A 22205-nucleotide genomic window follows, 5' to 3' on the forward strand; every position below is an offset into this window, starting at 1 on the left:
TGCCATTCCAGTGGGCTGGGGTGCAGCGGTGCATGCTGGGAGCTGGCATGTCCCAGGGCTGGGGTGCAGCGGTGCATGCTGGGACCTGCTGGCATGTCCCAGGGCTGGGGTGCAGCGGTGCATGCTGGGAGCTGGCATGTCCCAGGGCTGGGGTGCTGCGGTGCATGCTGGGACCTGCTGGCTGCCCCTTCTGCGTGGGAGTGGGGGCTGCTACGACCTGCTCCCCTCTGTGCCGCGCCGGGGACCCAGGCCAGAGCCCCTGCACCTCCCAGCAGCCGCAGCCCGGGCTGAGCCCACCTGCGCGCAGCCCCCCGGCCGCGGTCCCTTTAAGAAGGCGCCGGGCAAAGGCCGATCCAGGCGGGACGGGCGCGGCAGCCAGCCAATAGCGACAGTCTGCTCCGCCCGCGGGAGCCAATGAGAGCCGGGGGCGGGGCTGGAGCAGCTGATCCCGGAGGCCAGGTGGGTGCTGGTGCTCGCGGGGGCTGCCCCCGCCCAGTGTCCATGCCCCCCCCCCCCCCCGGCTCGCAGCCAGCCAGGGTCCGGGGGGAGCGGGGCCCCCAGGCTGGGGGGGCTGGGCTCTGCGGGGGGGGGGGGTCCTGCCCCGGCTGGGAGCCACGTGCCCGTGCCCAGGAGGCGTCAGACCGCGGCCGGTGCCTGCCTGGCAGTGCCGGGGCCGGGGGCGTCTCTCCCGGGCCAGCCCGTGGCTGGGGGTGGCCCTGACTCGACTTGGGGTGCGTGGTGAGGCGCCTGGTACTGGGTGAAGCCGTTTCCCCAGCCCGCTGGGGCTGAGAGTCCCATGGAATCGTGGGGCCAGGACCCAGGGGCGGTGGGGTGGGGGAGCCTGCCCACCCAGGGGCGGTGGGGTGAGCCGGGGGGGGGCGCCACCCAGGAGCAGTGGGGTGCGCAGAAGGACTGTGTGGAGGAGGATAGTCCCAAAGGGGCAGTTCCCCCATGACGCCCGGTGACCCCCAGTGGCTCAGCAGAGAAGGGAGGGGCGCATCAGTTCCTGCTCCCTGGGGTTTTGGGGCAGCGGGAGGGTCCCCTTCCCATCTCGCCCTCACCTTAGTGGCGAGCTCCTGGTAAGGTTGGTGCTTGTGTCCTGACCTCTCTTTCTGCAGGTGGCTCCTGCTGGGAAGCGGGGCCTGAAAAGGGCAACTGCTGGAGGGGACGATACCTGCATGTCTGCTTGGGCTTGTTAGCTGGGCCAAGGCTCCTACGGGCGTTGCCCATTTGGGCTGGGCCCGGCACAGAGACCTTGTCGCTCTCTAATTGAAATGGCTACTAGGGGAAATGGGATTTCCTCCCCCTGCCCCACGCTGCGGGGATGGGGGAGCACTGAAGGGGCGATGGGGAAACACTGTCACGTACATCAAGGCAGTTCTCTGAGCATTGTGGGGCTCACAGAATTAAGCTGCCTTCTGGTGCTTTTTTGTAGACTGGTCTGGCATGAATCTTTGGATGGGCTCTCTCTGGGGGGTGCCAATCTATGCTGTGCTCTTGGCCGGGGGCTTTACTCTGAATTTCCCTCTTGGCGAGTGACTTGGGGCAGGGTGGGGTGGGCAGGAGCCCAGGAAAGCGAGACCGGGTAGCTAGGGTCCTGTCTGTTCAAGCACTTGTACCTTGGCATGGTGACTACAGCCTCTAGCTTGCCTGCTGTTTGCAAAGCGTCCCAGCTGGGTGCGTGTCCCCCTCTGGTGACCCAGCAGGCTGCTGCCTTCTGCGCTAGCTGCAGCCCCTCTCCTAGCTGGGCTGGCCGCCTGGGCTGGAGGGGCTGGCCGTGAGAGAGGCAAAGCCCAGCAAGCAATGGGCTGTGGGGGCAGTGGCTAAGGCAAGGATGAATTCATTCAGGCCATACGCAGCCCTGTCGGACCCCTGAGTCTCTGCGGCCAGTGACTGGTTAAGGGAAGTTCCTGCGCTTGTCTCCGCCGTGCCTGTCCTTTCAGGGCCCAGGGTTCTGGGAGCACACTCCTCGGAGTGACAAGTGTGAACAGGAATGTCGCTGTTACGTTTCGAGGGAGTGTAACTTTACCTCCATGTTGCATTGGGATCGCAAGGAGCCTGGCCATGAGCAAGGGCCTGAGAACCAGGAGGGGATGCTGACCGGGCGGGATTTATTTATTTTTTTATGGGCCTGATCTTCATTATCCTACTGAGGGAGCTCCCAGAGGCCCCTTGGTACTGAGTGCTGCGCTGACTTGCAGTGTGAGATGGGCCTTTGATTTACACTGTTCAACCCTTCAGGCCAGGGACTAAGGATGGGAGACGGTCAGGATTATGATTCCCCTCTACTCACCTGGTCCTCATCGCTATGGATCTGAGCATCTTTCCCGGTCCCAAAGTGAGGGAAAGGGAAACGAACCGTGGCAGTGGTGAAGAGAGAACTGTTATTAAAAACTCCCCAGTCTTTGCCTTTCGATAACTGGAGGGGGTGGGTGTGACACTGAGGAGTAACTTCCTAAAACATGGCTCTTTCCTGGCCTGTAGCTTTGCTGTAGAGCGGTGGTTTTCAAACGACTTGTATTGGTGACCCCTTTCACACAGCAAACCTCTGAATATCACCCCTCTTATAAGTTAAAAACAGGGGTGGGGGGAATTTAATTTAAAGGGGGCTCAGGGCTGTCAGCCCCATAGAACGGATAGCTCGTGACCCCCATGTAATTACCTTGGGACCCCCTGAGGGGGTCACACCCCCAGTTTGAGAACCCCTGCCATAGTGGAAACAACTGGCTAGAGCCAGGCATTGCTGTTTGGTGCATGATGCTGCTTTAGCCAGGAGGCTGGAAGGGCCCAGACGGGGAGAAGGATGCTCTCCGGCAAGCCTAGAGCTCCGAGCTGGTGGGCGGAGGGTTCTGAGCTGTATCCTTTATCAGGTGGATTGCGTTAGGGCCTCGGAGTTCAGTTTGTGGCTGGGACCCCAGGGTGCTAGGCACGGTACTGTAGCTTTTGCCTGGGTGTTTGAGCTGCAGATTCTGCTTGCAATCCCTCTATGGCTGCTGAATGTGGCCCCCACAGTTGTTTGCCTCCATGTCTCCAGTTCCGAGTGTAGGTCATGGGTCGTCTTTTGTTGTCTTGGGCTGGTGTCCAAGACCAGCATTGGTTTCGCTTCTGTAATTAGCTGTCAGCAAGGCTGACACCTACTCCAGAGGAGAATGCCAAGGCACCTGATCTCCAGCAGCTGTCACCAGACCAGTCTCTTCCTGTCCATCCCAAACCTGTTCTCTTACATGTTCATCTTCTGCTCCGCCCAGGTTGATGGGCACTCTGCTCTCATCTAGCCTCTGTGGAGCTGGGTTTGCATGGGGTCTGAGGCCAGCCAGGGCGTTCCTGTTCCGTCTGCGAGCTGCCTGCCCCAGCGCAGGGGGGTGCCTGGCCCTTCTCCTGCCCTGGCTGGGGGCTGATCTGTTAGCGGCAGGTGCCTTTTCCTCAGCGTGCTGCTTGTGGCGCTTTGCTTGTAATAAACAGCTCCCAGTGAATGGCGTTTGCCTGCAGACCGAGCTCTTGCTGTGAACAAGCTTCCCTTGGTGCTGGGAGTGCTCTCCGCCGTACCCAGAGCAGCGGTGGGCTCTGCGGTGGAGACACAAGGTTCCTGTTGTTTCTCTTTGAGGCCTTGGCTTGTCCTCCACCCTCTGAGTGTGAGGCCAGGCTGGGAAGCTGGGTTGACATAATCTGTCTGCCCTTGGACTCTTGGCGGCATCACTCGCTCGCCTCTTCCCAGGGATTTTTTTGCAATACTTGGCTCTAAAGCAGCCCAGTGTATGGGTGGCTCTGGTATCGGGTCCAGCTATCCCCAAACAGGGGCTGGATGGGGATTTCAGACTCTGCAAGATACTCCTCAAGCTTGCTTGATTGATTTGATTGATTGATTTTCTATTTTAAGATACCCTTGGAAAAGAGGAATGAAGCCTCTCTCCGAATGGCTGGCCTTCTGGAACTGTCCCCTTGACTGAAGACCAAGAGCCTGCCTGAGGGTGCAGCCCAGCCCGGAGGTACCAGCCACCCCTGTTCCTCCAGCACCAGGGTAATCTCCGCTGCCGGGTGTTTGGCAGCCAGGCCTTTCTAAGACCCTGGTGAGAGGCTCGCCTGCCACCCGCCCTGCTGTGGGAGCTGGATCTGGGAAATATTTCCCTCTGCCAGTTAGGCTCTTTGCTGCCTGTGAGCTTGATGGCGTCCCATGCTGTGCCACGTTCGGCTCCGTCTCCCAGCGGAGCCCAGCTCCTAGGTCTTGCTATAAATGGAAACAAGTTAGGGAAATGTGTGGTGGCAGCGATCCGGGGATCGGCTTCAGATTAACTCTGTCATGCCGGGCTTCTGGCTTTGAGAGCCGGGGGAGAAGCCCCGCAAAGCTCATGGCAAAGACCAGAGGCAGCTGCAAGCTACAACATAGCGGGTCAGTGTGCACCCAGAGTTCAGGCACCGGCCTGGCTGGGGAGCAACGGGCAGATGTGCCCACGGTGCTGCAGTGAGGGAGTAGCAATTTCAGGTGCTTTGGTTCTGTCCGACTTGTAAACCCTGTGGTGGTAGCTCAGGGTCCCGGATCCTGGCTGTGGCTGAGTGATGATTGCTGTTTATCAGCGTGTGAGTGCCGGCTTCCCCAGGGGCTGCTGGGCTGTGGGGAGGCGGGATCTGGGTTCTAAGGCCCCATTTCAAGGTAGCTCTTGAATCTCAAACTACAGCTCCTCTTAATCTCCCCCCGGGGAAAAAACCCCAAACAAAACATCCTCTTCTGTCTTTACTTCCTAGTTAGTTTGATCCTCGCCTCAACTCTCTGCCATGGCTTCTGGAGGGGAGGGTCCGGCTGATGGCTCCCCTGACTGGGCTGACACCAGCATCGATCTCAGCTCGCCAGGCCTCACCAAGGCCAGCACCTCCATGCTGGACAGTGGGGAGGACTTCGAAGTCCTCGATGAGGATGACGACGACGACTTGAGTGAACTCCCCCCTTTGGAGGACATAGGGACGGGAAGGACCCCACCAGCCAGAGATGACACCCAGGTGCCTGGGTCAGAGCAAGCCCCAGAGGAGGCCTCCAACATGCCCCAGGCAGCTGAGGAGTGGCTTGATGTCTTGGGTAAGATCCCGTGTAGGATGATGCCTTGCTGTTTCCTGTTGTCGTAAGCCCTTCCCCTTCTCCCTGCCTCCCAGTGAGGGCAAGCAGGCTGAAGTCAGGGCTTCCATGTGCATGTAGGTTGTTGGCTTGGATCACTGCAGCATTCAGAGCGTGCTCGTGCTTCCCAAGAAGATCTGGGGACTGTGGTGGCTAATCCGCTGAACAAGAGCACCCACTGAGATGCTGTGGCCAAAAGGGCTAATGCCATTCTGGGAAGCACAAACGGGGGGATGGCGAGTGGGCGCAGAGGTGTTATGGCACTGGTGCGACCGTGGCTGGAATCCTGTGTCCAGCGGTGGTGCCCACAGTTCAAGAAGGATGTTCATACACTGGCGGGCTTTGAGAGAAAAGCCACGAGGCTGATGAAAGGATTTGATGATGTGCCCCTCTGGGAGGGACTTGGGAGCTCGGTCTGTTTGGTGTGACAAAGAGGTTAAGGAAAGACTTGGTCCGTCTGTAAGTCCCTACCTGGGAAACAGAGATCTGATGATGGGCTCTTCGGCGTAGCAGACCAGGGGACGATGTAACGCAACCGAAGGGCTGGAAGTTGAAGCCAGACCAATTCAGACTGGAAATAAGCTGTATATTTTCAACAGTGAGAGTCGTTAACTCATTTATCAAGGGGTGAGGTGGGTTCTCGATCGCTGGTGATTTTAAAATCAAGCTTGGATGATTTTCCCAAAGATTCATAGATCCTAAAGCCAGAAGGGACCATTGTGAACATCTGGGCTGACCCCCTGCAGAGCGCAGGCCAGAGACCTGCCCACAATAATCCCTAGGGCAGATTGGTTAGAGAAACATCTAGTCTTGCTTTAAAAACGGCCAGTGATGGAGACTTCCCCGTGACCCTCGGTAAATCGTCCCGATGGTTAAATACAAAGAGCTGCTCTAGAATGAACAGGGGGCAGGTCTCTGGGAGGTCAGACTAGCTGGTCACAACGGTCCTTTCTGGCCTTGGAACCTACAAAATGCTGAGCGAGATGCCGCCCCCGAGAGGTAAGTGGTAGCTCCTCGGGGGATCCCCGGTTAATGTCTCAGCAGAGAGGCCATGGAGCGTGAACCCTCACTGTCATCTCTAGCCCCGTCCCTCCCTGGCAGGATAGCAACATGGTGGTGGTAGTTGCTGGGGGTGAGTTTGCTTTGTCCCGCTCTCCCTCCTCGGTGTCTGGATCCAGGAGCCTTCGTTCCCCGAGGCCATGAATCCAGTGGCTCTTCAGGGCCACCATGTTCTTGTCAACACGAGCCACCAGAGCAGTGGCTGCGTGGCCAGCTCTGAGCCCGGCATCAGCCCCCTAGTGGGAATGTGCCAACTTGGCTGCCTCCCTTCCTACTTTAAACCCAAGTGGACATGGGCGGCATGAGCCAAGACCGCCTTTCTCTCTCCCGCTGGCTGTGACGTGCTTCTGGCTCCCATCTCTCTGCCCAGGGAGTGGCTTACTCAAGAAGAAGACCCTGGTGCCAGGTCAAGGCATGGCGAGCCGGCCGCGCAAAGGCCAGGATGTCACCGTCCGACTCAAGGCGATGCTGGAGGATGGCAGCGTCGTGGAGGACAGTCCCAGCCTCTCCTTCACCCTGGGAGACTGCGACGTCATGCAGGTAGGTGCGCGGCGGCTGAGGCCTGTGTGCTCTGGAGCTGGAGGTGTTTGGGGTGGGGGCGCAGAAGAGTCTCTGCACAGCATTGACCTGCCTGGTGGAGCCCAGCCTGTGTGCAAAGCCTGGTTCATTGACCTGGGAATGTTCAGGTGGGAGGGCCCAGTGTGGGTCAGACTGCTGCTTCCTCTGGTCCCGGTATCCTGCCTGCCCCGAGTGACTGCAGACACCTGGTGCTCCAGGGAGAGCTCTCCTTCCTCCGTAATGCACCTGGCTAACTGAGGAATGCTGTATATGGGGCAATGCGGGGGAGGAGGGGTCCAGGCAATTTCTTCTTTATCCCCAAAGGGGATATCGATGCCCTGAGGCAGAGGCTGTCTATCTTACGCCCAGCTGCTGTGTATCTCTGTGGATTTGGCAGCTGGCTTTATTCTCTAAGAACTTGGGGCGAGAGAGGAGGTGGGGGAGGGAGCGTGTCCCCCGGCGACCCACAGGAGCCATGTGAGTGCTTCCTTCACCCGCCTGGGCAGCGGGGCTCCCTGCCTTGCTCGGCACCTGGTCGCGTTGGCCGATTCACCCGGTGCTCTGCGCAGAGACCCAATTCTGGGACCTACAGGCTGATGCCCTCTTGCCCTGCCCCGCTCTGTCCCTGCATTGTGCCGTGCTCACTCTGGTTTGCCTGGCAGCCGGCCGGCATGCTGGTTTAATGGCCTGTCCAGCAGTACAGCCCCTTTGCCCACACTACAGCAGCCCTCTGGGGAGGAGCCCAAGTCTGGCTGTGGGATTTGAATCCATGACCCCCCGCTCCCGAGCAGAGAGGGCCCTCTGCTGACCTCCCTCTGAACTCTGGGTCCCTGCAGGCCCTAGACCTGTGTGTGCAGCTGATGGAAATGGGAGAAACTGCCTCAATCCTGTCGGATGCCAAGTACTGCTACGGCCCGCAGGGCAGGTGAGTGGGGTCCTGGGACCGGGGCGGGAGGCTAACCACAGCAGGACCAAAGAGAGTGGGGGGGATCCTTGGAGAGGAGGCCTGGCCTGCAGCAGCGAGGCCAAAGGCTGGAGTCTCTGCCGTGGGGAGAGTGAGAGGAGGTGTTGGTCTCATTCCAGTTCCTCATCGACATGTCCCCAGCGCAGTTCACCCCCCAGCCACAGTCCTAGTAGATAAGCCCAGGCGTCAGTGGGCCCCGTTGCCCATCGGGGAGGGGTGGGATTTCTCCAGGGCAGAATGAGCCATAGCGAGCAACAGGGTCTGTTCTGCTGCCCTCCCTGGTCAGGCTGCCTCCATGCATGTCAGTCTTCGGGCCGCCCCTTTCCCCAGCACTGAATCTGCATGGCTCCTCGGCAGCCCGTGGGTGTTCGGGGGCAGCAGCTGGCGCTGGGCAGCTCTGATGCAGAGCGATAGCGTTGCTTGCCCCAGAGCCACCGCAGCCTGGGCTGGGCCCGTTCCTCCTCCTGCGAGAGGTGCCATCGCGTCTCCTCCATCATGTGAGCAGGAGCCCCGACATCCCGCCCCACGCAGCCCTCACCCTGGAAGTGCAGCTGCTGGCCGTGCAGGACGCTCCTGACCTGGAGCTCCTCCGTGGGAGAGAGAAAATCCAGCTGGCCAATCGCAAGCGGGAGCGCGGGAACTTCTACTACCAGCAGGCGGACTACGTGCTGGCCATCAACTCCTACGACATCGCCCTGAAGACCATCGACTCCAGCTCCAAAGGTACCTGCCCTGGGGTCAGCCAGTCCTGCCCGCACAGCGGGGCTCTGGGAAGTGGAGTTACTGCAGTCTGAGGCGTCTCCGCCACCTGACCCTCGGGGCTCAGCCCTCCTCATCCTTGTGTGTGATGCTGGCCCCTCTGGGACACGCTGCTCGTCGAACAGCGTCTCCTCGCCTGAGCCGGGGAGTCCCCCGCCCGGGAGCTGGGCCTCCTGGCAGCCTGTGTCTCTCGGGAGCTGTTGCCCTCTAAGATGCCTCCTTGCCTGGGGACCTTCTGCAGTGCCAGGGGGAGATGTTTTGGAAAGCAGCGTTTGGTGGCTTTACAGCCTACTTCCTCCATTGCACACACCTGCTCCTCACCCAGCGTCCCCCGCGGGCAGCCATAGCAACACGGTTCTGAGAGCCGGGTCTCCACGGGCACCCTCTGTTGGTCTGTCCGTGGCTGTGAGCCCCTGGGGGCAGACGCTGGCTCCTTTCTGCCCTGCCCAGAGCCCAGCAGCAGCCCCCAGGGAGAACCCTCCCGGGCTGTGGGTGGCCCAGGTGAGGTCGAGACACCTCCCTGGAGGCGGGTTCCCTGCACTGCAGAACGAAGGGAGCTCGAGCAGGGTTGCAAAGCAGCTGGCTGCTGGTGTAACTCCGCTCTGGGATCTCCGCAGTCGACGTCAGCCCGGAGGAGGAGGCCGAGCTGCTGGAGGTGAAGGTGAAATGTCTCAACAACCTGGCAGCCTCCCAGCTCAAGCTGGACCATTATGAGGCTGCCCTGAGATCCTGCACCCAAGTCCTGGAGCACCAGCCGGAGAACATCAAGGCCCTCTTCCGCAAGGGGAAGGTAAGGGTGGGGCTCTGTGCGGCGTGGGGCCCCCTCCCTTTGGCAGTGGGAGCGTCGGATGGAGACCCTGGCCTCTTGCGGCTGGGTGGGAGCCTGTCCACTGGGGGCTGGCCAGGGCTTCTTTGCTCAGCTTTGTGGCTTGTCTTCCAGGTGCTGGCACAGCAGGGCGAGTACAGCGAGGCCATACCCCTCCTCAAAGCAGCTTTGAAGCTGGAGCCATCGAACAAGGTAAGCTGCTGTGTCCGCTGCCGCCCTGCCGGCTTGGCTAGCGGGTTCCTCTTCCTGCTGGGATGGAAGCGAGCGACCAGCTGAGGCTTCACCCCGCTGGCTCCTGGTTGTGTGGCTTTGCTTCGCGGGGACTCTGTCCTTGTTGCCAGCCATCCCGGCGTGGGGAGGCCGACTGGCTGGCACCCTCGGGAGCAGGTCAACGCTGCGCTGCTGGCCCGGGCGAGGCAGGCAGTGTCTCCTGGGGGCTCAGATTGCAATGGCACCAGGTGGCATGTGTTCACACTGCCTAGTGTAGGGACTGAATGTGCTCTGGCTATGGATGGGAAAACGGATCTACTGGGTCTCTGCTTTTTCCCCTTCCTCCTTTGCCCCCAGAATCGAGCCCCATGGAGGCAGGGCGCCCTCCAGCCCATCCTTTGTTAAAAATGGGTCCCAGCCCAGCAACTTCCAGCGTCTTGGGCCATCATTGCAGGAGGTGGGGCGGGAACCAAGCCCTGGCTCCTTGCTTGGCACTGCAGGGCATGACTGACGCTGCCCTGGGAGCAGCCCCAAAGAGCTAGACTCCAGTTCAGCACGTGGGCCGGGATGAGCTCTGGGTGGGGAATTTCCTGCTGCAGGAGTGGAAGCCCTGAGGCAGCCTGGAAATACCCAGGATGACAGTGAGGATTGTGGACCAGGGCAGAATACACAAACACTCCATGTGTCAGGGCAGAGAGCGGAGCAGGGCTTTGCTCTGGGAATGAGCTCTCCCTGTCTGTCAGTGAGTGCCCCTGACTATGAAAAAGCATCTCAGTGGGCATTTCGCTGCAGAGGTGTTAGACTTTATATCCCTGTGGCACCTAAAGGCCACAGATAAGATGGGCCCATTGTGCTAGGGGCTGTACAAACTTAGTTAATGACAGTCCCTGCCCCAAAGAGCCTACAGTGTAAAAGGGGGCATCTCTGCTAGGAAGAGAGGTGGTGTTAACTCCTCCTCCTTCATCCAGGCAAGTCCCAAAAGGATTTGGCCTCCTTGCAGGTCAGGCGCCACCCGGTTTGATTTCTAGCTAGGCCCTTCAGATGGACAGGCTGGCTGCTCAGCCTGTCTCACTGTGACCATTTATCAACACTGAATTTCACCTGCCATCTTGATGCCCAGTCACCCAGTTTTGTGAGATCCCTTTGTAGCTCTTCACAGTCAGCTTTGAACTTAACTATCTTGAGTAGTTTTGTATCATCTGCAAACTTTGCCACCTCCCTGTTTACCTCTTTTCACAGATCATTTCTGAATACGTTGAACAGCACTGGTCCCCGTACAGACCCTTGGGGGACTCTATTTCCCTCTCTCCATTCTGAAAACCCTGATCATTTATTCCTACCCTGTGTTTCCTGACTTTTAACCAGTTACCAATTCATGAGAGGACCTTCCCTCTTACCCCAGGACAGCTTACTTTGCTTAAGAGCCTCTAGTGAGGGACCTTGTCAAAGGCTTTTGGAAAGTCCAAATAGTCTGTCGCCACTGGCTCACCCTTGTCCACATGCTTATGGTGACCCCGTTAAAGAATTCTAATGGATTGGTGAGGTAGGATTTCTCTTTACAAAAGCCGTGTTGACAGCCCCCCCCCTTCCCCCCCAAAACAAATCATGTTCATCTGGGTCTGATCATTCCGTTCCCCCGGGCTGTCGGTCAGGCGCCTTTCACCGGGTGCAAGCCAAGCACACCACAATATTGAGCATTTCTCTTCCCACCCTCTATGTGGAGGTGCCAGATTCTAACTCTTCAAATTGAGTAGGGGAAAAGGGGGCACTGGCTAATTCCTTCCCCCACGGGGGCAGGTTCTGCTCTGGAGAGGTCTTGCTGCACAGCGGGGGGCTGCACCCAAGAATTCCTCATGGGCTCACAACTCATGAAAGCCATTGGACGTGACCCCCTCCCAACAGGACCGACCTAGCAGACAAGCAGTAATCACCGGACTAACTTGTTGCATTTCACTCTCAAAAGCATCTTAAAAATACACCATCCGGAATCCAGTCTTCTCTCGGGCGCCACTGGCTTTTATTACTTTGGAAACAGTCGGATTAAATTTGGCCCGAAAGGCTGGTTTTGGAAAGGCTCCTCTTTCCAAAGCCTAAAGCTCTCTCCATGAAAGGCACAAACTGGAGACGCTGCATAGCTTGTAAAGGAAGAGCCCTTCCCCTGCAGCGCTCGGCTAGCGTACAGGAACCAGAGCGCGACGGCCCTGACTTCTCATTGCTCCGAAGGAGAGAAGTCGTGGGGAGAGCCCATCAGTGGGGAACAGCAAACTTGGATCCTTTACATTAGCTGAGTCTTAGAAACACCCAGGATAAATAACAGCCGTCCAAGTACTTGGCTCCTTTAGGTAATTCTTCACCATGCCAGTGTGTCTTTACAAAGCCACTTCGTGGGGTTGCCTGCTGTGAAGAGACAAGTATCCAGCTTCCCACAGCAGAGGGCGCAGTCCCACTACACAAGTGGCACAAGCCAGAAGCCAAATAGCTGACTCCTTCCAGGCCCTGGGTTCGTGTCTGTCCGCACTCGGCTCTGTTCTGGTTCTTCTGATGTGGGCTTTGGGAGCTGGCTAGTGGCTGCTAGGAATCCTCGGCCCACTGCTGTATCCCAGAGAGTGGGGCTGAGACAGTGACCTCTCGCCGCCCGGGGTGCTGGGAAAATGCCCCTAAATGGATCTCGAACCTGTCTTGTACGAACCTAGTTCAGCTCTAAGAGGGTAGGACTGTAGGGCAGCATTGGCAGTGAGCTCGGTTCCAGGCGGCGCAGGGACTAGCTCGCACCTCTTGTGAAACCTCGGGGCTTTCCAGCTGAACTTCCCGGTGCTCACGGGGATGCAGGTCAGGAGGGAGCAGATTTCAGTCGCAGAATCCCACTACATTTCGTCACTGCTTCTTAGAGCAGCCAGGTGACCACGCTAAAGTGACTGGCAGGGGCTTGACAGATCCTGCTAGAGTCCAACTTCCGGCTGATCTTAACTGACCCTCGCCTCCCTGTCCCCTCTCTCCGGTGGGAATCCGAACAAACACTGCTGCATCTCTGCCCTTCTTGGTTTTCTGGGCAGAGTTTTAGTCTCATTTACAGCCAAAAAAAGTCCTTTCCCAATCAGCACACGGCACAGCTTCCTGTGAGGTGGCCTTTGGCCCCTCACCCAGCTAAAGTCCCCTTCCGATGGGCCCTTTACCCGGTGAGCAGAGGCAGGTTCAGCTTCCAGGAAGGATGGAATCTGAAGTCAGTTACATCTCTTCAGAGCTGTTGGGGGACGGGGTTCTGGTGTGTTTGTCCATCTCACTCCCGCTTCCCCGTAAAGCCCCATGCCGCAGTGCACCTTCTGCGGCTGAGGTGGGCTGGCCTCTGCTCCGCTCCTGCTTGATGCTGATCCACGTGTCTCCTGGATGTGTTTACTCCAAGCCTGGGCTGCTTTCCCCTCCTCCCGAGCCGGGTGTCCGTGACTCTCGGGGCTGGGGGCACAGAAAATAGTGGGACCTGGGAACAGCCTGGCTAGGCTGCCGTGCCCAGCACCTGCCAGGAGCTCAGGCCTGAGCCTGACGGCCGTCTCCTGGCATAACAGCTGTGGCACTGGCTGCAGCTCCACCCTGGAAGAGGCTGGGGGCCATGGACCTGCTTTGCCTGGGGCCGTCTGTTGTCCTGCCCTTGCTGGAGTTCCCCCCTCTGCTGGGCAGGACCAGCAGCCCCAGCCAGGCAGGGCAAGCAGCCCTTTCCTGGCACGCTGAGGAACCATCCCCAGTGGTTGTGATGGGCCTGCTGCGGCTGATGGAGCCAGGCTGAGCCACGTGCTCGTGGCGGGGGGGTGGGGGAAATTGTAACAGGATTTTGCCCCCGGGTGGGGCTCCGGCAGACCAGCTGCAGAGGTGTGGCTTCGTTACCACCACTAGGGTGCGTCTCGCCCTCTAGAACAGCGGGTCTCAAACTTTCTTACGGGCGACCCTTTTCACATCGCAAGCCTCTGGGTGCGACCCCCTGCACCCCCCAATAAGTTAAACACACTGTTTAATATATTTAACACCACTATAAATGTTGGAGGCAAACGGGGTTTGGGGTGGAGGTTCACAGCTCACGACCCCCTCTAATGATCTTGTGACCCCCTGAGGGGTCCCGACCCCCAGTTTGAGAACCCCTGCTCTAGAAGGCTGGAGCAAATACAAGGCCCTGTCGCCCACTCGTGCGGCTCTCAAAGGTGGGAAACTGAGGCCCAGAAGTGAAGTGTCTGGCTGTACAACGAGGACCCATACTCAGGAGTCCTTGTTCTGAGCTGCTGGCTTGGCCTGCCTGGGTGTGCTGCCCCTGCTCCGAGTGAGGGCTAGGTGGCAGTGGGGAGAGGCGGCCTGGGCACACATAGCTTCTGCTGCCCAGTGGGGAGGAGCAGCCTTGGTGTCTGAGCTCCTTTATGCAGCCTCGGACGCCCAGTTCGGCAGAGCCCGGCTCCGAGGGGCTGCTGGCTCTGTCCTCTCGCAGGGCTGTCGTGTTGCTCTTTCCTCTCTGCCCCCGTCTGCGGAGCGCACTGGGAGCTGGCTGGAGAGGGGAAGTGGGGCTGGCATCTCATGTATGCCTGGCTGTCTTGCTCCTAGACTATCCATGCAGAGCTCTCCAAGTTGGTGAAGAAACACGCGGAGCAGAAGAATGTGGAGACCGCGATGTACAAGAAGATGCTGGGGAACGCCGGCACCAGCAGCACCCCTGCACCGTGCAAAGACAAGTTGCCCCGGGTGAGTGGTGGAGGATGCGGGGGTGGGAAGGATCCCGGGAAAGCAGCCACAACGTTCTGGGGCCTTTGAGATCTCTCCCGGCTCCCAGAGTAGTTCCACACTCGCTGTGTTCTGGCTGCCGCTGCCTGTGCCCCCACGTGCTGACAGAGCAGGCTGCAGAGTGCGTGAGCCCTGCTGGGGCTCTCCTAGTCAGCACAGAGCCAGCACGCGCCAGGGAAACTGCTGTTGTGTGCCAGGCTCTGAGCTGAGTCTGGAGCTGCCAGCTGGAGGGATCCGCGGTGGAGAGGGCAGAGGTGCCTGCTTGCTGTGGCTGGTGATGAGGGGCAGGCTGCAGGTGGGGCTGAGGCGTGGCCCCCCGAGCCGGCAGCCCAGAGAGCTGCAACGCCATCGGTCCACCTGATGGCACCACCCCGGCCAGATCGAGGGAACCTCCTCCCCTGCTCTGCTGAGCACAGGCTGGCCAAATGCTCCTGGGACAGGGAACCTCCCTGCACCCCAACTTAGGATTGGGGTTCCTGACACCCCCCCCACCCCGTGTGACAGGCACAGGACTGATCCCTCCTGCTCCTTCCAGGCTGCCTTCCAGCCCCAGAGCCAGCGGAGTTCTAACCAATTCCCTGACAAGGGCGGCCTGATCCTCGCACCCCCCCGGCTGTCTCTCCTCTAACATTCGTGGCCTCTTTCCTTCCTTCCCCTCCAGTCTATTCCCTGGAAGTGGCTCTTCGGCGCAACAGCTGTCGCGCTCGGTGGCGTGGCCTTGTCCGTTGTCATAGCTGCAAGGAACTAGCGTCATCTCCGGAGAGGCCCAAGAAGCTGTGCTACGCCCCCGTCTGCCCCACCAGCTGCCCCAGGATCTGCACCGCTGAGGACTGTCTGATTTCCTCCCCTCAGAGCGGAGCCGGGGTTCTGCGCATCCCTCCCTCCCCACTTACCCACTGATTGTAAATCACAGAATCAACCCGCTCTGCCCGAGCGGCCTGGCGAGCAGCCGTTGCGGTGGCACCTTTGCAGCAGGACGGGGCGCGGGTGGAGGGGTGGCAGGCCAGGTGGAGATGCCCAGGGTAGATGAGCCCTCTGACTGTGGGACGAAGAGCCCGGCATTTCCACACACTGACCGCTGGTCTGTTGTCGTCCTACCCTGGCAGAACCTGCGGCCAGCAGAGCAGTAACGTCCGGTGCCATCTGCCCCCTTCTGATGGTCCGACAAGGAGGGGCTCCCCTCAACAACCAATCTGTTAAGGGATGCAGCTGTTTCTGGGGGAGGGTAGAGCAGGCAGGGCTGGTGTGGTCATGACTCTGGTTCTGCAGAGCCGGGGTCCATGGTGGGGGATGCTCTCCATGTGGCTGTGGGGAAGGGCATGCAATCAGCACCCGTCCCCCTAGGTGCTGGGAGCTGTGCCCGTGGGTGCCATTGTGAAATGAACCCAGCTTGCCACAGTAACAGGACCTCAGCTGCCTGTCGCAGCAAAGCTAGCGAGGGCTGGTTTTCCTGTTGTAAAGGCTTCTAGTGCCCCTGCAGCCACCATGCTCTGCAACAGGCTCCCCGGGGTGTTGGGAGGTGACACTTTGGCCCTGTCCCGGGCTCCCTTGGGCAGTGGGGCCAGGCGGGAGAGCACAGCCCTTCCAGCAGAGGTCTCGATCATACATCAGGGATGAGGGGAGGCTCTCTTGGAGCGTGCCCTGCCTCCCAGCCTTCACGCACACCCCGCTGCCCTCTTCACTACAGGGTGGGGTCCAGTGTGCCATGGCCAAGAACAGTCCCAGGTGCGTGAGCTGCCCCTGGGAAGCAAAATGCCATGTGGCAGGAACGGTGGAGGGGCAAAATGTCGGCGTGTCCGTTTCATCCTGGCACCCAGGGCTTTGATCGCTCTGCAGGTCCCCTAGGGAGGGTATTTCCCCTCGGCCTGTAGCTCTGTCCAGTCCTGCTCCTGACTCCCTCCCCACTGTGCAGCAGGGCCCCTGTCTTCTGTCCCCCCGCACTGTCCTACCAGCTGCACATCTACAGAGTCAAAGTACTATTCTCCCCCCCCCCCCCCCCCAATCAACTGTGAAAACCCCCAATAAACGGACAAGTCTCAATTGTGTCTCCTCCAGAGCTGGGCCTCTTCCTTGCCAGGCAAGGGCCAGGTGTGGGAGCTGCTGGGCCCTTGGGCTGATCTCTCTAGCTGTGGTGCACTGCTGGCTGCCTCGGCCCTTGGGGGCGGGGGTTGCAGAGAACATCAAAAGAATTTCCCTGGCAGGCAACCAAGGCCCCTGGAGCAGCTCCCCGACCTCCAGCGCACCCTAGTCTGCCTAGCACTACCTCTGTGCCCACCCAGGTGCTGCCCCAAACACCTGTGGCCCTGGGTGCCTAGAGCACCGTGTGAGGACGCCCCGCCGAGGGCTGTTCCCTCACCTAGCGGCTTTGCTGCAAGGCAGGTGCAGGAGCGTCTCCTTTTGCCCTGCAGCAGCTGCCCTGGACGCCTGCCCCCTTCCCAGCACCAAAGAGCAGAGCTGGGTTCTGTCACTGACTGGGGGAGAGGGGGAGGCAGTTTGCAGTGCCTGCGTGTCCCTTGCTGAGAGGAGGAATGACTGGGGCGGGCTAGGATTGGCCACTGTCCCAGCTGCGGCTGAGGGGCAGCACTGGGAGGCTAACGAAGCCCCTTTCAGCGGTGGTGACCCTGCAGGACGGTCCCTAGGAAAGGGGGGTTGGGGGACAGGAGGGCTCTCCCTTAGCTGCTCCCTTGGGGCAGCATCCTGCCTTGGCTGGGACTGCCAAGGGACTTCCTTGTGAAGGAGCCAGTTCCCCAGGGCCTGGAGCTGAGCTGCCAGCGGCCTGGCCCTCGGCCCTTCTCTTAGCCCTTCCCTGAAGGGCCCTTGCCCAGCGGCTGGCTCCTCTTCTTGCTGAAGCTTTGGTTACTGCAGCGTGGGCTTGCCCGTGCCCCCACTCCTGGCCTGTCTGCGGGCAGAGCGCTGGCACCTCAGGCAGGGAGTGTCCCACGCGGTGTGGGGCAGGGACATGAGTGGTTTGCTGCAGCTGTTGTATTAACTAGGGTGGAGTCTACATCAGGGATCGGAGCCCGGTGCCTGCCGTCGGGCCCAGGGGCTCAAGGGCAGTAGCCCAAGGGCCAGTCGCAGTGCTCTGGGTTTGTTCTGCTGGGGCAGGACCAAGACCTGGCTGTGACGGCCTGGCCCTCGCACAAGCTGGTGTCGGGAGGTGATTATTTACCCTGCCCATCCGTGCCCCCCTTGGTTCAGGCCTAGGGCTGGTTCCTCCCAGAGGAGGGACCTGTTGGATTCTCTGTTGGCCCAGGAGGGAAGGATGGGGGTTGGGAGGGGGAGAGACCCTCCCCTGGCCAGGACATCCAACTTGCAGTGTGTGGTCCAGGCTGTCCCCTTCAGCGGGGTCTCCCCTGCCTGCCCCTCAGCCCATCCTCCCTGGCCCTCAGCCCCCCCCCCCCCATGGCCTGTCATCTTCCAAGGGGAAAACTCTTGTCTTTAATTGGGGCTCAGGAAATACCCAGCCCCTCTTCCCTAAGGGGGCGCTGCCTGTGGGGCTTTGCTGGCTGGAGATTTGCCTGGGGCCAGCGTGGAGACGGTCCAGGCAGTGGGAGGGGGATTCTGAGCGGTGCTTGGGCCGTGGCTGAGGAGGGGTGGGGCGGTTGTGCTGGTTTCCCTGGACAGCTGGCTGGGGGGCTGAGCAGCACCGTGAGCACCCCCAGCCTGTGAGCTGGCCCCTCGGGGGCAGAGGGGAGCAGTCGGTGCTCTTGCTCAGGTTGCAATGGGGGGCTGAAGCTGTGTTTACTCTCACTGCTGCTGACTGTGTGGGACAGGCAGGGACAGTGCTGCTCAGACCTGGGGAGGGGAAGCCTTTGGCAGAGAACCAGCCCCTGGGTGGGGATGGGGGTGGGAACAGGCCTGTCTTGCTGGCACCTTCTCCAGCACCCAGGCTCTTTCAGTCAGGCAGCAGGGCCAGGCCGCCCTTCCCAGGAGACGCTTTCGGGGTCCCAGCACTGCAGGGCTGGGGGAGAATGGCCGGTTGCACCGGCGGAGCTGCAGGCTGGGCTGCGGGCTGGGCTATGGGCATGCACCGCTGAGAGCAGGACGTGTCCAGCACCTCACAGCCTGGTGGGAAAAGCCTCCTTCTGCAGCTGGGGCAACCACCCCGGGCCCTGCGCGGGTGGATCCAGCCCCTCCCCCCCCCCCGACATACCCCGGGCAGGGATGGGGATTTCTGATTTGCTGTCACGCTCTTGCACCTGCCCCTGTATTTCCCCCCCCACCCCGACTCTCAGCTGCTGTGCAAGGAAACCAAGTCCACCCGCAGGCCAGGTTGCCGGGCACCGGAGCCACGCTTCACCCCAGCCGCTGTCCGCCCATGGGCACCTGTGCCCTGCAGTCTGCAGAGCAGAGCTTGTCTCCGGCCAGGTGGCTCTGCAGCCCTGCACCGTCTCTTGGGGCCCTCTCCTGTCAGGGGGGACCAGGGGGAGTGCCACATGGGCCATGCCCTTTGGGGGAGCTGCTGAGTGAGTCCTCCCCACCCCCAGCACTCCTGAAAGCCTTTCCCCATCTGGCAGCCCCACTCGCAGGCCAGCCCCACTCCCAGGCCAGCCCCCTTCGGTGTCTGCTACAAGGCAGGCAGAGCGCGCTGCAATGGGAACAGGGCGGGGGAGTCAGTGTTGGGCTCTGCCTTGGCCTACTGCTTTCTGAGCTGCTGCGCCGTTACCTGCGTCCCGTGACCAAACTTTTCTCTGGCCCCATTGGAACGAGCCCCTTCCTGGGTGTTTTTAATGCAAGCAGCTGGGACTCTCCTCTGGGACCCCAGGAGCTAGCACAAGATGTGCGATGACACCACGGGAGTTGACAGCGTGGAACTCGGTCGGACCCTGGCCCTTTCTCCACTGCCAATGGGAGACCATCCGCCACAGGAACCGCGGCGTTCTCTGCGCCACGTCGGGCCCAGAAAAACACTGGCTCCCTTGTGGCTGAAATACTGCGGCTACCAGCACGCTCTGCCATAGGTGAGAGCCCCGGGCGCCCAGTGGCCAAGGTGCCAGCTGGCAGGCAGAGGGGACAATCCTAGCCTTTCCCTTCCTGGCCAGGGGGAAGCTGGGAGGAACTGGAAAAGAATGTTCTCAAGAAAACCGTCTCAATCTCCCCTGTTCAGCCAAGGTTTGTGACCTGCCCCTATAGCCGTGGGAGAATGCCACAGGGGTGGGAAGCACATCCCTGGCCCCTGGAGCAACTCCTAAAGAGCCAGGTTCATCTGTGAGTGGCTGAACCTGGGTTCTAAAAACCAGCCCAGCAGCCTGGAGCACCTCGCGTCCTCGGTACGGGTTAGCTGGGATCTGAGATGGCTGCTCGGTTCCCACCTGTGGGCTATGAACGCACCTGGGGAAGGAGAAGGGTGAGCACTGGCTGTGATAAGCTACTGCACCGCAGTTGCTCCAAGACTGAGCCCACGTGTGTCTGGGGCAGTGGCTAGGGCATCTGCACACTAATGTGACACTGCACAAGAGACGTGGCAACAGCTGGAAGAAAGGGGCAGAAACCCCTCACCGTATGCTTGGCTGCTGGCTCTTTGAGATGCTGGGACTACGGTTTTGGTGCCCTCCAAAGGTCTGTCTACACTGCAATTCGACCCCCGTGACTGGCCTGTGCTGGCTGACTTAGGCTCCCGGGCTTCAGGCTAAGGGGCAGTTTAATTGTGGTGCAGACGTTTTGAGCTCTGGGATCCTCCCACCTTGCAGCTCCAGACCAAGCCCGGATGTCTACACCGCTATTAAACAGCCCCTTCGCCCAAGCCCCACGAGCCCCAGGGAGCTGGCACAGGCCAGCCGTGGGTTTTTAATTGCAGTGTGGACAGACCCCGTGACGCCCTGCTCAGGGTACTGCGGCTGATTCCTGGGGCTGGAGCTGTTTTTAGTTGCTCAGGAGACTGAAACTCGGTCATGGTTTCTAGTGAAGGCGCAGACCCCGTCTTGCTGGTGGCAGCCCGAGCAGACCTACAGACCTGGCTTGGCTGGGCGGCCATTGCAGCCCGGTGGTGCCCATGCTGCATTTCACAGGTTAGCTGCATTTCAAACAGCAAGATGTCAAACTAAACCAAAATGCAGCGTTTCCTTTGGGGAGAGGAGCCTGCTTTCCGCCCCATGACCCCGCAGCGTAGCACGAGCTCAGGAGGCCAGACCCAGCTGGGGGAGCCAGTGGGCTGCGTCCCAGATGCGGCTCAGTCCCCCCCAGGGCAGCAGGTGCAGCCTGGCTCACTGGCTGCCTCGTTTGCATTTGGAGGAACTTCTTTTCTAACAGAAGTACCAGAGATGACACCACGAGCTTTCTTGACAAGTGCCGGGGGGCTGGGGAACCCCAACATCCTCCAGCCTCATCCCAGCCTTAGAGCTGTTCCCTGCCGTCGCCCTGAGACTAGCTGGCAATGGAGGCTGAGCGGGGTAGGGTGGAGCAGTGATGTGCAGCTGCCAGAAACGACGAATATTCCCCCAGTTTCACTTCACTGCCTAGGCGAAGGAGGAACAAACCTCCCGCAAGCAGAGGAAGGAAGCGACACCAACACAGGAGCCAGAGGGACCCACCACTGGTACTGTACCAGCTGTTCCCTGTACGCTGTGCTCGCCACAACACCCAGCGCTTAGTCACAGGTGCTTGGGACTTTGACACGTAGAGGGCTGCTAGCAGCACGTCCTTTAGCGACTCGCTTGGTGGCTGCCCGGCTCCACGACGGAGCTGAGCCTGCTAACAAAGCCCGGGGGAGCAGCTAGGGTCAGTGCTCAGCACACACTGCAGCCTCTTTGCAGTGCTAGGTCTGAAGAGGGTTTTCCACGCTGACCCCAGCCCGCCCTTTCTCTGAGGGCGGCCACCCCATGCATTCGTTTAGTAGACTATCCAAAGGTGGGCCCTACTCCTCTGGGCATTTACACGTACGGCTGGAACATTGGGCATGTGAGCGAGCCTGTTCCTAAAGCCCTAGACCCTATCCTGGAGCCTGTGCTGTCGTGGACTCTACATGGGCTGTTGGGGGCACAGGAGAAGATGGTTGGACTAAAGGGATGGGCTGGTGCTGGCATTAAGACACTGGCTGGGCCTGTGCACCAGCCGTCCCTTTCCCAGCTGTCCAACGAGGATAACCGCCCTCCCGTTCGCCAGCCCCGTGTAGACAAGGCCTGCTGCACCGAGAGCGGCCCGCGGGCTTAGCTCCTGGGGGGAGTGGACAGTGAGCTCCTGACCGCTGTGCAACTTTCCATGTGGACACTTGGGTCGGCTTGACTTGCATCTCACTGCAACCACTGTGGGCGACACCGCGTTTGTCCCAGCAGCACTGTAATAAGGAGGGGTGAGTATTTCACCCCTACAACCCCTCCCCCGGGTGCCATTCAAAGTTCCTTACAGGGGTACAGCGCATTCCCCTTCCCGTACCGGGTTAAGATGTAGGACTTTGGAGTGACTCTGGTATAAACGGGTATTGCCTTAACCACACTGGTGACCCTGGAATTGTGGCCAGAGAAGTCATCTAACCCCCCCCCCTCCCCCAAGCCTGCCCTAATCTCACCCCCCCCCCCCCCCCCCCCGAGCCTGCCCTACACACTGCAGAGTTGGTGGTTTTGGGGTCAAACCTGGACCCTGAGCCCCCTGTGGGGTGCCAGCCCCCCCACTCCAACCTGAACCCCCACTCTGCCACCTACCCTCCCTCTCACAGGCCTCACCCCCCCCCAGTGTATACCACGCAGGGAGATTGCCTTACACCCACTACGCAGCCCCACACAACCCCTATTGCCCGTCCCACTCCAGGCCCCTGGGGCCTCGCCTCCACTGCTCTACGGCTCACGGTGGCTTCAGGACCACACTACCCACAATGTACAGCGGCCTTTATTTGACTACCCCCCCGCCTCTCACCGCCTTACACCAATCGGAAGCCAGCCTTCACCGGCCTGGCCAATCAGAGCGCGCTGGCCCGCCCCCTTGCCCCCTCTTAGCCCAGCAACAGGCTCGCCGGCGGGGCGGGGCTCGGCGAATGG

At 60.3% G+C, this 22205-nt stretch overlaps 1 protein-coding gene across 4 annotated transcripts; it reads left to right on the top strand.

Moving 5' to 3' along the window:
* Positions 1 to 309: 309 nt before the first annotated feature.
* Positions 310 to 16275, top strand: FKBP8 (FKBP prolyl isomerase 8). Of its 4 annotated transcripts, none has more exons than XM_065578317.1 (10): positions 310 to 459; positions 3878 to 4067; positions 4741 to 5068; positions 6534 to 6703; positions 7558 to 7646; positions 8191 to 8408; positions 9062 to 9234; positions 9385 to 9462; positions 14059 to 14196; positions 14897 to 16275. In XM_065578317.1, the coding sequence occupies exons 3-10, from the start codon at positions 4771 to 4773 to the stop codon at positions 14981 to 14983; spliced, it is 1251 nt and encodes a 416-aa protein (XP_065434389.1). In that variant the 5' UTR covers positions 310 to 459; positions 3878 to 4067; positions 4741 to 4770; the 3' UTR covers positions 14984 to 16275. The 4 variants fall into 4 exon arrangements, with proteins under 4 accessions (XP_065434389.1, XP_065434388.1, XP_023963943.2 ...); XM_065578316.1 differs by having other exon boundaries at positions 3878 to 4018; XM_024108175.3 differs by having other exon boundaries at positions 311 to 459; positions 3878 to 3986.
* Positions 16276 to 22205: the final 5930 nt, after the last annotated feature.

The sequence above is a fragment of the Chrysemys picta genome, chromosome 25 (assembly GCF_011386835.1).
Source record: "Chrysemys picta bellii isolate R12L10 chromosome 25, ASM1138683v2, whole genome shotgun sequence".
In the NCBI taxonomy this organism is placed as follows: domain Eukaryota; kingdom Metazoa; phylum Chordata; order Testudines; family Emydidae; genus Chrysemys; species Chrysemys picta.

Excerpts from the sequence above, each read along its gene's own strand:
- FKBP8 (XM_065578317.1), top strand. The coding sequence starts at position 4,771 with ATGGCTTCTGGAGGGGAGGGTCCGGCTGATGGCTCCCCTGACTGGGCT. Across the intron at positions 8,409-9,061 it reads CATCGACTCCAGCTCCAAAG|TCGACGTCAGCCCGGAGGAG; the intron begins GTACCTGCCCTG and ends GGATCTCCGCAG. Across the intron at positions 9,463-14,058 it reads AGCTGGAGCCATCGAACAAG|ACTATCCATGCAGAGCTCTC; the intron begins GTAAGCTGCTGT and ends TCTTGCTCCTAG.